The 12,656-nt window shown below is 40.0% G+C and overlaps 1 protein-coding gene and 1 pseudogene across 6 annotated transcripts in view; one reads left to right on the top strand and one right to left on the bottom strand.

Moving 5' to 3' along the window:
• The window catches only part of PTPN2 (protein tyrosine phosphatase non-receptor type 2), a 77,315-nt gene that overhangs the window by 59,548 nt on the left and 5,111 nt on the right, over positions 1-12,656 (top strand). For 3 of the 6 annotated variants that reach the window (XM_022551544.3, XM_089894884.1, XM_089894886.1), the window contains 5 exons: positions 679-888; positions 2,074-2,226; positions 7,219-7,400; positions 10,815-10,916; positions 11,712-11,796. In XM_022551544.3, coding sequence (XP_022407252.1) covers positions 679-888; positions 2,074-2,226; positions 7,219-7,400; positions 10,815-10,916; positions 11,712-11,796 — 732 coding nt within the window. Of the gene's footprint in view, positions 1-678; positions 889-2,073; positions 2,227-7,218; positions 7,401-10,814; positions 11,689-11,711; positions 11,797-12,656 lie in introns of those variants that run through there. The other 3 variants (XM_022551543.3, XM_022551542.3, XM_089894885.1) reach the window with 2 other exon arrangements.
• Positions 9,426-10,401, bottom strand: LOC115804087 (prefoldin subunit 4 pseudogene; annotated as a pseudogene).

Consider the following 12,656-nt stretch of genomic DNA (forward strand, 5'->3'; position numbering starts at 1 on the left):
TTCTAGGATTGGAAATTGTTACCATGGGGAAAAGCAGCAATTAGGAGAGCAATTTCAGTTAAAAATGTAAAGATTGTTTCTTTAAATTAATTCTTGAGTTGTTCCTCTGTGCCCGTATAGCAGAATCTAAAAGATAACTCATATAATGGGGAACATTATGTTTTTTAAAACTTTGAAATTCTTAAAAAAGAAACCATTAAAGAATGTAAAATTAAACTGGTAGAGATTTAAAAAAGTAGAATAGAATCCACTCATCATGATGTATGAATTAAAGAAAATCCTGGCAGCATGTATGGTGCAGGTCAGTGGTTGGGAACCCAAGTGCTGCTCTAATCCTGCCTCTGCCATTTTCTGATGTGTGACCTTGGGTGCATTACTTAACCCTTCGCCTCAGTTTTCTCATCTGGAAAATAGGTTTTAATAGGATTGTTGTATGGGTTGAGTTAATACATAAAAAGCCTAGAACATGCTTACAAAATAATAAGTGTTACAGAAGTGTTAGTTATTATTAATATATTCCAAATTCTCCTAAAGAAAATCTTCCCATACTCGTGTATGTGATTATCAAAAACCAAATGAAAAATCATGGTACATTACACAAAACACATCTTTCTGCAGTAGACTGTTAAAAGAAAAAACTCAGAACTAACAGTTCCCCCCTTGATTTTCACTTTTTAGAGTGGTGAAACCAGAACAATATCTCACTTTCATTATACTACCTGGCCAGATTTCGGAGTCCCTGAATCACCAGCTTCATTTCTCAATTTCTTATTTAAAGTGCGAGAGTCTGGCTCTTTGAATCCTGAACACGGGCCTGCAGTGATCCACTGTAGTGCCGGCATCGGGCGGTCAGGCACCTTTTCTCTGGTGGACACTTGTCTTGTTCTGGTAAGTGACCTCATTTCAGTCTTCTGTACCTTTTTATTGTTTCCACTGGCAGAAGTAAGCTCGACTGTCAGGATCCCAGAACTGTGTTTTTCAAACTTGAACTTCTGCCTTCTTTTAGAAAAACCAAAAACTCTCATTCACATCTTTTCAGCTGCCTCTTGCTGTGACTGGTGGGGCTGCATCCAAGATAATTCTAGAGCTCTCGAAGGAGACTTTTCCTGGTAGCTTTTGTTACTTAAATGATGGGTCCTCTCCCCCGCCCTTCTTATTTTTCAAACATCAGTTGGTAGATAATATTGAATTCTTTCTTGCCTTAGTTTCCTTATTTACAAACTGCAGAGAGTGAGAGTATTCTCCTCCCAGGACTGTCATAAGAATTAAGTGGATGAGTGCATTTAGAACACTTTCTAAGCCCTCGGTGAGTGTGGGCTTTAATATCATTCCCTGAAGTTCCTGTTGTGCCCGAGGGCTATGTTCTTTCTCCACCAGCCTTCCCAGCCCCAGCCTGGGTACCGGCCTGTGCCTTTCCTCCCTTTAGGTTGATGGGAGGGTATCTTAGCACGTCTCCTGTGTTACCACTCTGCCTAATATCCTATACTTCAGTCAAAAGTGGCTTGTTATGTTCACTTTGACGTGTTTAAGAGCTCTAAGCATCTGTTCTGTTAATGGTAAATACTAAAACTAGATCGTGTGTTTGCCTGTTCCCTGCCAAATTTAACTTCAACAGCTGTTCTCTTTTCTGGTTGGGGTGGGGGTGTGTGGATCCAGCCCCAGCTGGTGCAGCGGCCCCACGGTGTCCTTGTGGGTCTGGCTGTTTCCACCTTTCTGCTCCAGCACCCTCAGGTGGCTGCCGCACACAGACGTGAAGGCGCCGAACGAAAAGATTTACTCCTGCCAAGACGTTCTTAAAAAAGAAAGGCACTAATCTCGATGTATTTATCCTTACATTAAGCCAGAATGGGCCATAAATCCTCCCTTCGACCAACCACTAGCCAGAGTGAATGAGATTCCTGTTGGTTGGAGCCAGCTGTGAGTTAGCTGAAGGGCCAGGTGTCCTCCCTCTGCTGCCTGGATGGGGCAGATGGGCAACCTGTGCTGACTTGCTCTTAGCGGTTTTCCTGTACTGCTTCTCTTTCCTGGACTCCTAACAACAAAAGGCTTGAATAATGTTTACCTTTCTTGCAGATGGAAAAAGGAGACAATATTAATATTAAACAACTGTTACTGAATATGAGAAAATACCGAATGGGGCTGATTCAGACACCAGATCAACTCAGATTTTCATACATGACTATAATAGAAGGAGCAAAGTTTATAAAGGGAGATTCAAGTATACAGGTAAACTGTGTATCAAATACGATTTGCATCACATAGCTGCACTCCGTTTATGCATGTGTCTTCTCCCTTCCTTCCAAAAAAGCATGTTTACATTAATGTGGTGAATCCAGCTGGCCCCTAAGATTGTAAAATGTATGCCCCCCTCCTCCTGTGTACCTCAGCCTCATGTTAAATCCTGCCTGTTACTCAGAAGCCCGAATGGGGACACAATTTCATTAAAGAAAGTAAGGTTCCTTGTAAAGGAGGGTTTAAGCATTTCATCATTAAAATAACCAGAAAATTTAGCTACTTTTGCCCCATTAAAAACCTGATCTGGAGTTATACAAGAACACTTAGTTTATATCATAGGTATTTCATCTTTTATAACAATGAGCAAGCAACTTGAGTACTTGCAGCAAACGTAATGAAATTTCAGGAGAATGTTATTTTTCTCTGGTTGGTGGCTGTATTCTCATGAAGGTATTTTTATTCCACATTTGTAAAAGCTAAGTTCAAAGACTGATTATCAGAAATCTGTGTTTATGTACTAACGTAACATGTGAAATAGAAAAAGAAGTAACAACAGACACCCGTTTCTTGTCTGAACTGATCATATGGAATTGGACATAAGCAGGTGGAATTCTTTATTTTTCTCTTACATGAACCATTTGCTTCCTCTTCAGCTTCTGTGATTACCAGCCAAAGCAGGAATATTCTGAATAAGCCCTCCTTTATAACTGAGATCACACCATCTGTCAAGATGGAATGAGATATAAGTAGTTAAGTGTTGTATGGATTACACAGACATTTAAATATTCTTAAGAAATTTTATTTATCAGCTGACTTTTTTGTTCTGATCATTGGTGTTATTTTAACTATTCAAGACAATCTGTTGTATTTATCAATAAAAATTTTAAGTTTTATTTAAAAGGTTCCCCCCCCAAATCTTTAGCATTATAGAATAATTTTTTTAAATTAATTAGTTTATTTATTTATTTATTTTTGGCTGCGTTGGGTCTTCGTTGCTGCGCCTGGGCTTTCTCTCATTGCGGCAAGCCGGGGCTACTCTTCTTTGGGCTTTTCATTGCGGTGGCTTCTCTGTTGCAGAGCACGGGCTCTAGGCGCACAGGCTTCAGTAGTTGTGGCACACAGGTTCAGTAGTTGTGGCTCACGGGCTTAGTTGCTCCGTGGCATGTGGGATCTTCCCAGACCAGGGCTTGAACCCGTGTCCCCTGCATTGGCAGGTGGATTTTTAACCACTGCGCCACCAAGGAAGCCCTCTAAAGAATAATTTTTAACGAAGAGAAATGTCAGTCTGTGAAGTGCCTGGTATGTGAAGATTAAGCCCATGAAGCACGAGACCCTCTTCCGACGTTACCTCAGATGTTCAGGATTAGGAACAGGTCTCTCTTTAATCTTGGCTTGTGTCTGCCAGTTTACATGCAGAGGTTTTCCCCACACACTTCTGTTGCTTCCTTGCTAATTTCCTGGCTGTTCTTACAGACTAACTCTATGGAACGTATGCTGTCCTTTGGATACTATCCCTTGCCCCACCTTAATGTTTTTTCAAGTTTCGTTCCTTTAGTTTTAGAATATATATGTGCTTCCTGTGCAGATCGTTTTCCCCACAGAGATGAGTTTTATGGACGGGCTTTTGTGTGGTCCCTATTGTTGTGACAGTGCAGTTTGTGGCTCGGAAGAACTTTTTCTCCCCCAGTTTATCTGGTGCGGTGTGGCCATCAGATCTCTGACTCAGCACCTTTATCCCTCATTCAGACAGACCCAGGCGTCCTCTGCCTCCGTCCAGATGGGATGTTGGAAATGTCTGTATTTTTCAAGTGCTCAGGATCAGAAAGCCTGTTACTCTTTCGGAGGGCTCAGTTTCCACAGAAATGATCTTAGCAAGGCTCTAATAATTTATATGGTGCTGTGAAATTTTTAAAATTTTAGATAATTGATTAGTACATATTGAGTATAAAAGAATTCAGAGAATGTGAAAGTATATCATTTACAAAGTAGAAGTCCTCGCTAACTCACCCCCCAAATATGTAACCATTGAGGCCTGTGTGTATTCTTCCAGGACTGCGTATTTATGCATATGGGCTTGTTTATTTTATGTAGATATTTTCTCCTTCTGGAACCCCGCTGTCTAATGCTGGAGCCACGTGTTCTGTTGAGTGTTGAGATGTAGCCAGTCTGAATCAAGTCTGCTTAAAGTATAAGATGTACAAATATAGGGAGAAAAAGTGTAAAATATCTCAGTAATTTAAAAAATGTTGATTTTATGTTCAAATAACAATATTTTTAAATGTTGAATTAAATAAAACATCTTGTCAAAATTCATCTTTTTTTAAAACGTGGCTGTTAGACATTTTTAAAGTTATATATGTGGCTCGCATTACATTTCATTGGACAGTGCTATACTAGAACCTTAGCTTAGACCAGAAGTCTCAGAGAAATAAATTTCCCTGAAATCTTAAATCATAAAACTTTATTGTTACAAAGATCTAGAGTTACTTTGTTAATGTGGATACCCCAAGCTGCATGACTCTGTCTTATGTCCCAAAAAGTGTCTCATAGGACATACAAGGATGTGATAGGCAGTTTATGGACTTGTCTTTCTCTCCATACATCTGCCTCCTCCCCTTTGCCTCTGATTTTTGGGGAAAATTAATATTTGTAAGAAGAAAGCAGGAAGCTTTTCGAGTGTGAGTTGATGGCAGTGGGGTGAGGGATGCCATCTTTCCAGAAGCACCCATGCTGTGTAAGCTTCATCTCTGGTTCTTTTTCCTAAAGGGGGCCTCTGTCTTCACCTTCAGTCTTAATCTAGATTTACGGGATACAAGTGGTGTTTTCATTATTGGCTACAGTTTCATGTTAGTTTTCCTGTGAAGATTTCTGGCATATGTGGATATAAAATGATTTAGAACCTGCCAGGACAAAGAAGAGCTGTTAATATTCACATCTAAAGTGACTGTTGGGCTTCCCTGGTGGCGCAGTGGTTGAGAGTGGTTGAGAGTCCGCCTGCCGATGATGCAGGGGACACGGGTTCGTGCCCCGGTCCAGGAAGATCCCACATGCTGCGGAGCGGCTGGGCCCATGAGCCATGGCCGCTGAGCCTGCACGTCCGGAGCCTGTGCTCCACAACGGGAGAGGCCACAACAGTGAGAGGCCCGCGTACCACAAAAAAAAAATAAATAAATAAAGTGACTGTTATCTGAAACCAGTAACTGTGTTTGTGATGATAATCACATATAATACACAACGAATAAAGTTATAATTAATATATACTTTTAACAAATTACAGTGGGTTTCGAGTTTAAATACATCACTTTATAGCTCCTTCGAGGGGCTTTCTTCGAGAAAGAAATGGGGGTGAGAAATGGGGGTGGGGTTGCGGATGGTGTGGGGGCATTGCTCCGTGAGTGCGGTTCAGCTGAGTGTGCAGTCGGGGGAGGTGAGCGGCCCCGTCTGCTCCAAATGGGAGCCGAGGGCAGTGCTGGGTCCCTGGCCTCACAGTCGGCAGCACCGGCAGCACCGCCGAGGCAGGTGAGCCTGGAGCCTGCTTGCCGGGTGTGTCACAGGGGGGGCAAAGTTGAGTGAGTTTGCTGCCCAGGGACCTGGCAAAATGACATTGCCCTTTGTTTTTTCTTTTTAAAATTCACTAGCATTAAACCTCCCTTTCTCCCCCACCCTCCTGCTGACTCTTCTTGTTGACAGATTCTGGATTTGTTGCATATTCTGGGAAGTGGTCCAGTAAGACTTGGTTTTTGGCATCATCTTGTTTATTGACATTGTTGAGTTTTGTCCAAGTATAAGGCCAAGTTGCTGTAACTAGATCTCAGTGAAGAATTGACCAGCATGCATTCTGGAGACAGTTAACATTTTTGTTGGATACTTAAAACTATCTGGTGTCTGACACTGATGATTATTTCCGAGATGCAGAGCCTTGTGAGGGGTTCAAATTCCGACTCTGCTACTCGTTAGCTGTCATCTCATCAGTCACAACAAGTCCCAAGGCAGGTCACAGTCCTGTTTCATTGGAGGAAGATAGGCTGTCTCTTCATCTTGGTCTGAATCCTGCCTGATCTGAAGTCCAGGCGTGCTGAGGAGTCTTCCCAACTCAGTGTCCAGCCAGCTGCCTGGGCTGCTGGTGTACCTGGTGGGGACAGTCAACTTGAAGGCCTCTGGCACTGCAGGAACCTGCTGGGAGGTCTCACCATTGGTTCTCCGCTAAACTGGACAGTGGCAATGAGCAGGGCACACTGGGTCACGTTCAAGGGCCATCTTGGTCACTTTTCCAGAGGCACATGCCTCTGGATTAGGAGACGGCACAATCTGACTTTGGCGAAGATCTTCTTACTAAGACCAATATTTTGGTGAGGTTAAAGTCACTACATTTTATTAAGATTATTGTATTCAACTACATACTGATGTGCATCAATATTAAATGCTTTATTATTGGGACTTCCCTGGTGGCGCAGTGGTTCAGAATCCTCCTGCTAATGCAGGGGACACGGGTTCAAGCCCTGGTCCGGGAGGATTCCACATGCCGCAGAGCAGCTAAGCCCGTGCGCCACAACTACTGAGCCTGTGCTCTAGAGCCCACGAGTCGCAACTACTGAGCCCACGTGCCACAACTACTGAAACCCGTGTGCCTAGAGCCTGTGCTCCACAACAAGAGAAACTACCGCGTTGAGAAGCCCATGCACCACAACGAAGAGTAGCCCCCACTCGCCGCAACTAGAGAAAGCCCACGCGCAGCAATGAAGACCCAACGCAACTAAGATAGATAGATAGATAGATTTATTAAAAATGCTTTATTATTATTAAATATTCAACTTAAAATAGACATAGCTAGAAGTGGTATGACAAAACACGTTTTTCTTTTTCATTCATATGTTAGCATCACAGGGTTTTCTTAAGTTAAATATAGAATTTCAGTTTCATAAATTTTATTTAAGGAAAGTCAAAACTTTAGTGTTTGCATTTGTTTCTCATTTCCCTACTTAGAAACGGTGGAAAGAACTTTCTAAGGAAGATGTATGTCCTGTTTTCGATCATTCACTAAACAAAATAATGACTGAAAAATACAACGGAAACAGGATAGGCCTAGAAGAAGAAAAACTGACAAGTGACAGGTATACAGGACTGTCCTCTAAAATGCAAGATACTCTGGAGGAAAACAGCGAGAGGTAAGGTTACTGCAATAACAATGCTTGAAAAGATGAGACTTTTATTTTAATAAGTTCTGTGGATGGGAACTAATATAGACCCTTAGTGTATTGAATTAATGTAACCATTTATTTATTACTTAAGGGCATTTAAGTAGTATGTAATGACATCATTGATCTCAAAGAAGCTAATACTTAAAGACGGAAACCTGTTGGAAAATGGTTTAACACAATACTAATTGAGTGTAAGAGTTAATATAATTAGATGCTAAAATGTGTAGTATGATGCAGAAAACAGTATGAATACCTGCCGTTTGTACAGTTATATAGTGTTCACGCTACTGTTACAATGTAATTGATAATATGCCTTTAATACCATTATGAAATAATTAAATGAATATTTCAACTTCTGTTATTGGAAGAAAAAAATATTTTTCAAAAAAAATCACATAAAATGCCCTATACTTTTTGAGTTTTGAATCCATATGAATGTGTAAACTCTTCAAGTTTTTAAATTTGAAAGATTACGTTTCTCAGGCTCCAGATATCTCACACATTACAAAGCTGGTGTCCTGAGGTGTGAGTCTCTCAGAAAAGTGAATGAGCTCTTTTACTCCCTCTCTTCAATATCTCTGAAAGACTTTTTTTCTTTTCTTTTTGTCAGATATGCTTTTTCTTGTGGAAAATTTTATGCTGTAGTCATATTTGTTACAGTGGGATCTTGGGATGTGCTGTGAAAATCGTTAAGGTCTCCTATACATTATAGCTTCAGTTTTGTATTTCCCCAATATAAAAATTGCCTGAAATTTTATAAAAGGTAGCGTATTACAGTACATAGTAAGTTGCTATATATCATATTGAAGAGTTTATTATGACCTAGCAGTGCTACTCCTTGTGTGTGGCTTCAGTGGTTTAGACTACAAGTTAAAGCATAAAGTTGTTTCTTCTTCTACGTTAGATTTACTAGTTTTAAGTCAGGAAATAATACTGGGAGCTCTGTATCCTTTTATATATTTTATATATATTTTGCCTGATCTTGACTACAGTGTAATTTGTTTTATTGGCAGGTACACACATACTTGTTATAGTGAATTTTCAGTCTAGAGAGTGAATTCTGAGTAATAATTTTTGCAAGTCATTGTAGGAAATATTCAGGTAGAGTTCACACAGCCGGAGATACCTGTGTGTGTGATAAGATAAAGTGAAAAAGACATTAGGAAGACTGCAAAGCGTATGGAGATGAGCAAAATATAGTCCCCAGGTTGCTAATACACTTAAGGGACAAAACAAGAACCCAGACTAGCAACATAAATTATTTACTATAAATGAAATGCCCTAGGCTGAGAATAGAAGGGCTCTAGAGGGTGAGAGAACCAGAGAGAAGAGGTTTCTTAGTTTAGAAGGAAACAAACTTGGAGAACAGCAAAAAAGAAAAACATTTGGGCAAGAACGAGGTTGTACATGGCAGGAGAACACGTGCTCTTGTCTCTTGGGTGTGTAACTAGGAGTGGGATTGCTGGGCCACATGTGGCCACTCCATGTTGAGCATTTTTTGGCCAGTTTTCCAAGCGGCTGCATCACTTCGCCTTCCCACTAGCAATGTCTGAAGGTGCCAATATTCCCACGTAATTTAACGTTGATAAAATAATCTGATATGTAGTCCATATTCAGAGTTCTCTAATTATAAAAAAAAAATCCACCTTAAAGCTTTACAGAAAATAACTGTACTGAGATATAATTTACATACCATAGAGTTCACAAAATTTAGAGCGTACAGTTTACTGGATTGAGTATATGTACAGTTTTGTGGCCATCGCCATAATGTAATTTTGGAACATTTTTATGATCCCAGTCTCTATAGCTATTTAAAAAAATAATTCAAGATCTGATCCAGGATCATGCATTGTATTTGGTTGATGTGGTTCTTTAGTCTCCTTTAACCTGGGACTGTCCACCACCTTTAGTTTTCCCCCATTGCTGGACATTGCAGCTTATAGATGAGTTGCCTTTTAGGATGCCTCACAATCTGGATTCCTCTGATTGTTTTTCACTATTAGATATAGGTTAAACATTTGGGCCAGGAAAAAAGCTGCCTCTTAATGTAGTAGATGCTGAAAAGGCATTCAAGATTTTTAATCAAGCCATACCATCAGAGCTGTGCTTCAGAATAATTACTGGGGTGTAGTATTTACTCTGAAGGCATGGAAACTGGTTAGGCTTTTGCTGTAATATAAGCAGTAAGTGAAAAGAGGAGATGGATTTTGTGAGATTTTTTTTTTATTAACTGATTTTAATGACATAAAACCCCTACACTTTATATAATTGTTATGCAAAATACATAGATGAATACTGTCTTCTTTTAAAAACATAAATAAGCAAGATGTGAAAATAGGCAAGTTTCCATGAAATAAGTGAAAAAAATTTTAAAGTTTTGCTTTCCATATCATTTGGTGTTATAAAATGTTTAGATTTCATCAGCTTCAGGGTTTGTGTTGCTCCCCAATTTTTCATATAACTGAACTCTCAAATCTGCTAGCACCCACTGAATTGATTCCACTCTGGATGGTAAGGCATCAGTTTCTTCTTGCAAGTTTTTCTTTGCTTCTTCTAGCATTTCTCATGTTTCTTCTTGAGAATGGCTAATGAAAACATCACCAGTCTGATGAGGTGTCATTAAGCAGTCCTCGTCTGCAAGCATGATGTCCTAACAAGCATCTTCTAAGTTTGGGAGTTGTTTCTTTTTTACTTCTGTTTCTTCCTTCAGCTCTGTGATTCTGCTTGTATTCCATGCAAATCTGTATGTCTTTTGTTGATTTTCAAAAGTAACATTGACATCTTCTGCTGCTGTCTTCTTCATGGTGGCCGCCATCTTAGGCTTGTGAGATTTTTTTCAAGGGAAAAAAATAGTAGTTTTCATGTTGCCTTCAGCCATTCTTTGTGTTGTTCCGGGACCATGATCCCAGAGTCAAAGAGCTTCCTTTGGAACAAAAATTCTGTATTGAATAGGAAAATGGGAGCTAGAAAAGGGATGGGCAGACAGCAGTAGGCACTCACACAGCAGAATATTCAAGGAAATGTTAACTATAGGGGCCTTTGTGAAAAATCAAATATGAACTCCAAAGGGGATCAGATGCCTGGGGACCCTCTGTCTTCCCTCTCCTGCTGGCTGGCTAGCAAAGAAAGAAAAAATACTGATACCATGCTTCTTTTCAGGTCCTACTAAAAATATTCATTTACATAAAACTGTACCAGCAATTGTCATTGAATTACCTGAGTGCATCTCTGGACCATTTAGAGTATTGAAGCTTTTCCCCTTTTTGTTCCAGCGTCTGAATGAGTTGAGAAGTGGGGTGGAGTGGGCGGGGGGGCGGGGGGGCTGTGCTCTGCCTGCGTGGTTGAGCCCAGCCGTGCTGATGTGCTCTTGTTTGTTGACAGTGCTCTGCGCAAGCGCCTTCGGGAGGACAGGAAAGCCAGCACAGCTCAGAAGGTGCAGCAGATGAAGCAGAGGCTGAACGAGAGCGAACGAAAAAGGAAAAGGTGGTTATATTGGCAACCTATTCTCACTAAGATGGGGTTTGTGTCCGTCATTTTGGTTGGCGCTTTTGTTGGCTGGACACTGTTTTTTCAACAAAATGCCCTATAAATAATTAATTTTGCCCCGCGAGCTTCAGCACTGGTAGCTGACAGTGTTGCGTGAATCACAGGGGTTCACCTGTTAGCAGACTCCTCAGACACCAGGCGGTGCAGTTGACTAGACACCCACAGAGAACTGGGGTGTGCAGTCCCCTCAGCACCCCAAGGCGCTGCCCACACTGTACCCGCTCCCTAAAATAAAGACTTGAATGCTTCTTAAGAACTGGTACATTTTCAACTGTATTCATACATGTTAAGTGTAATATTTCACCTGACCAGACTGAGAAGTCCTTTATCACGAGGATTCGTTTTTGGAGGCTGTCTGGATTTTAACCTGCACTTGATATAAGCAATAAATATTGTGGTTTTATGGACATTATTACTGGAAAGAAAATGACCTTTAAGTAATGCGTGTAATGTATAAATGTACTTGTTCACATGGGCATCAACATTTTATATTCTTAACCATTGCAGGGTAAATATATTTTATAAGTACCTATTTAATCTTACTTTTGTAGTTAAATGTACTTTTTTAAAGCTCAATTTGAAAAAAAATCTGTTACCACAAAAAAAATAATAAAGTGTATGTTGATTCAATTGTACTGGATACATCTTCCTAAAGAAAAGTTTGATGTGAGCAGGTAGAACTCTGAATAAGCAATTTTTACTATATATTTGCATTTCTTTTATGTTTTACAGTTTTCCCAATTTTAAAAAGAAAAAGAAACAAAAATTTTCTCTAAAAATATCTTTGAAGGAAAATTCTCCTTACTGGCGTAGTCAGGTAACAGTTGGTCAAGACTTTGTAAAGAAACTGGTTTCTGTAAAGCCCATTATTAATACTGTTTATTTTTCAGGAAAATTTCAATGTAATTACCCTAATTTATAATTGGGGTAAACCATAATTTAGGAAATAAAAATAACGAGCAGCATTTTATCATCCATGATTTCAGTTTATTAGACTGAAGTTTTGCAGTAAAAACTTTAAGTTCTTTCTACTTCAATAAATAGTATAATGATGTTCAAACCTACACTGTCCCTTTAACTTCTTAATGGGTATTTTTAGAGCATATTGTTTAATGGATCTAACTGCTCATTTGAGTGCTAGCTTTCTTCAGATTGTAACATTCCTTTCAGTGTTTAACTTGTTTTACTTAAACTTTAAATAGTTGTTATAAATTTATCTGCTGAAATAATGAAATCACATTATTTCAGCGGTTTTCAAACTTTGCTTGTTGGATTTCTAAGGGGTCACCAGGAGGTGGTAGGAAGGACCCCAAGCTGCCAACCTTTACTTCCAGCAGATAAAGTAGGCTGTCTCTGCTTTATCCACTTTACATACTAGGTACTATTGCTGCACGAGGTTTAATTATTTTCAGCGGGCAGTGATCATTTAAACAACAGTTTGAAAACCTTCGGTATAGATAGACTTTTGAATTGGTTCGAATAGCCTTCTCGAGTGGGTTGAGTTATGCTGAGAGTATGAGAGCAGGACGCAGGTGGTGCTGTGTGTAGAGGACAGTTTGTGTCACATGTGCCCACGCCCTGCTCAGCACCACTGTGTCCTGTAACCTTTACATGGAAGGAGGTAAGAAGGATGTTGCTGTGTCTGCCTGCATCACCCCTGTGTTCAGGCACCATGAC

This window comes from Delphinapterus leucas, chromosome 14 (assembly GCF_059928025.1).
Source record: "Delphinapterus leucas isolate spDelLeu-1000000601 "Yukka" chromosome 14, BTC_Dleu_Yukka2, whole genome shotgun sequence".
Lineage (NCBI taxonomy): Eukaryota > Metazoa > Chordata > Mammalia > Artiodactyla > Monodontidae > Delphinapterus > Delphinapterus leucas.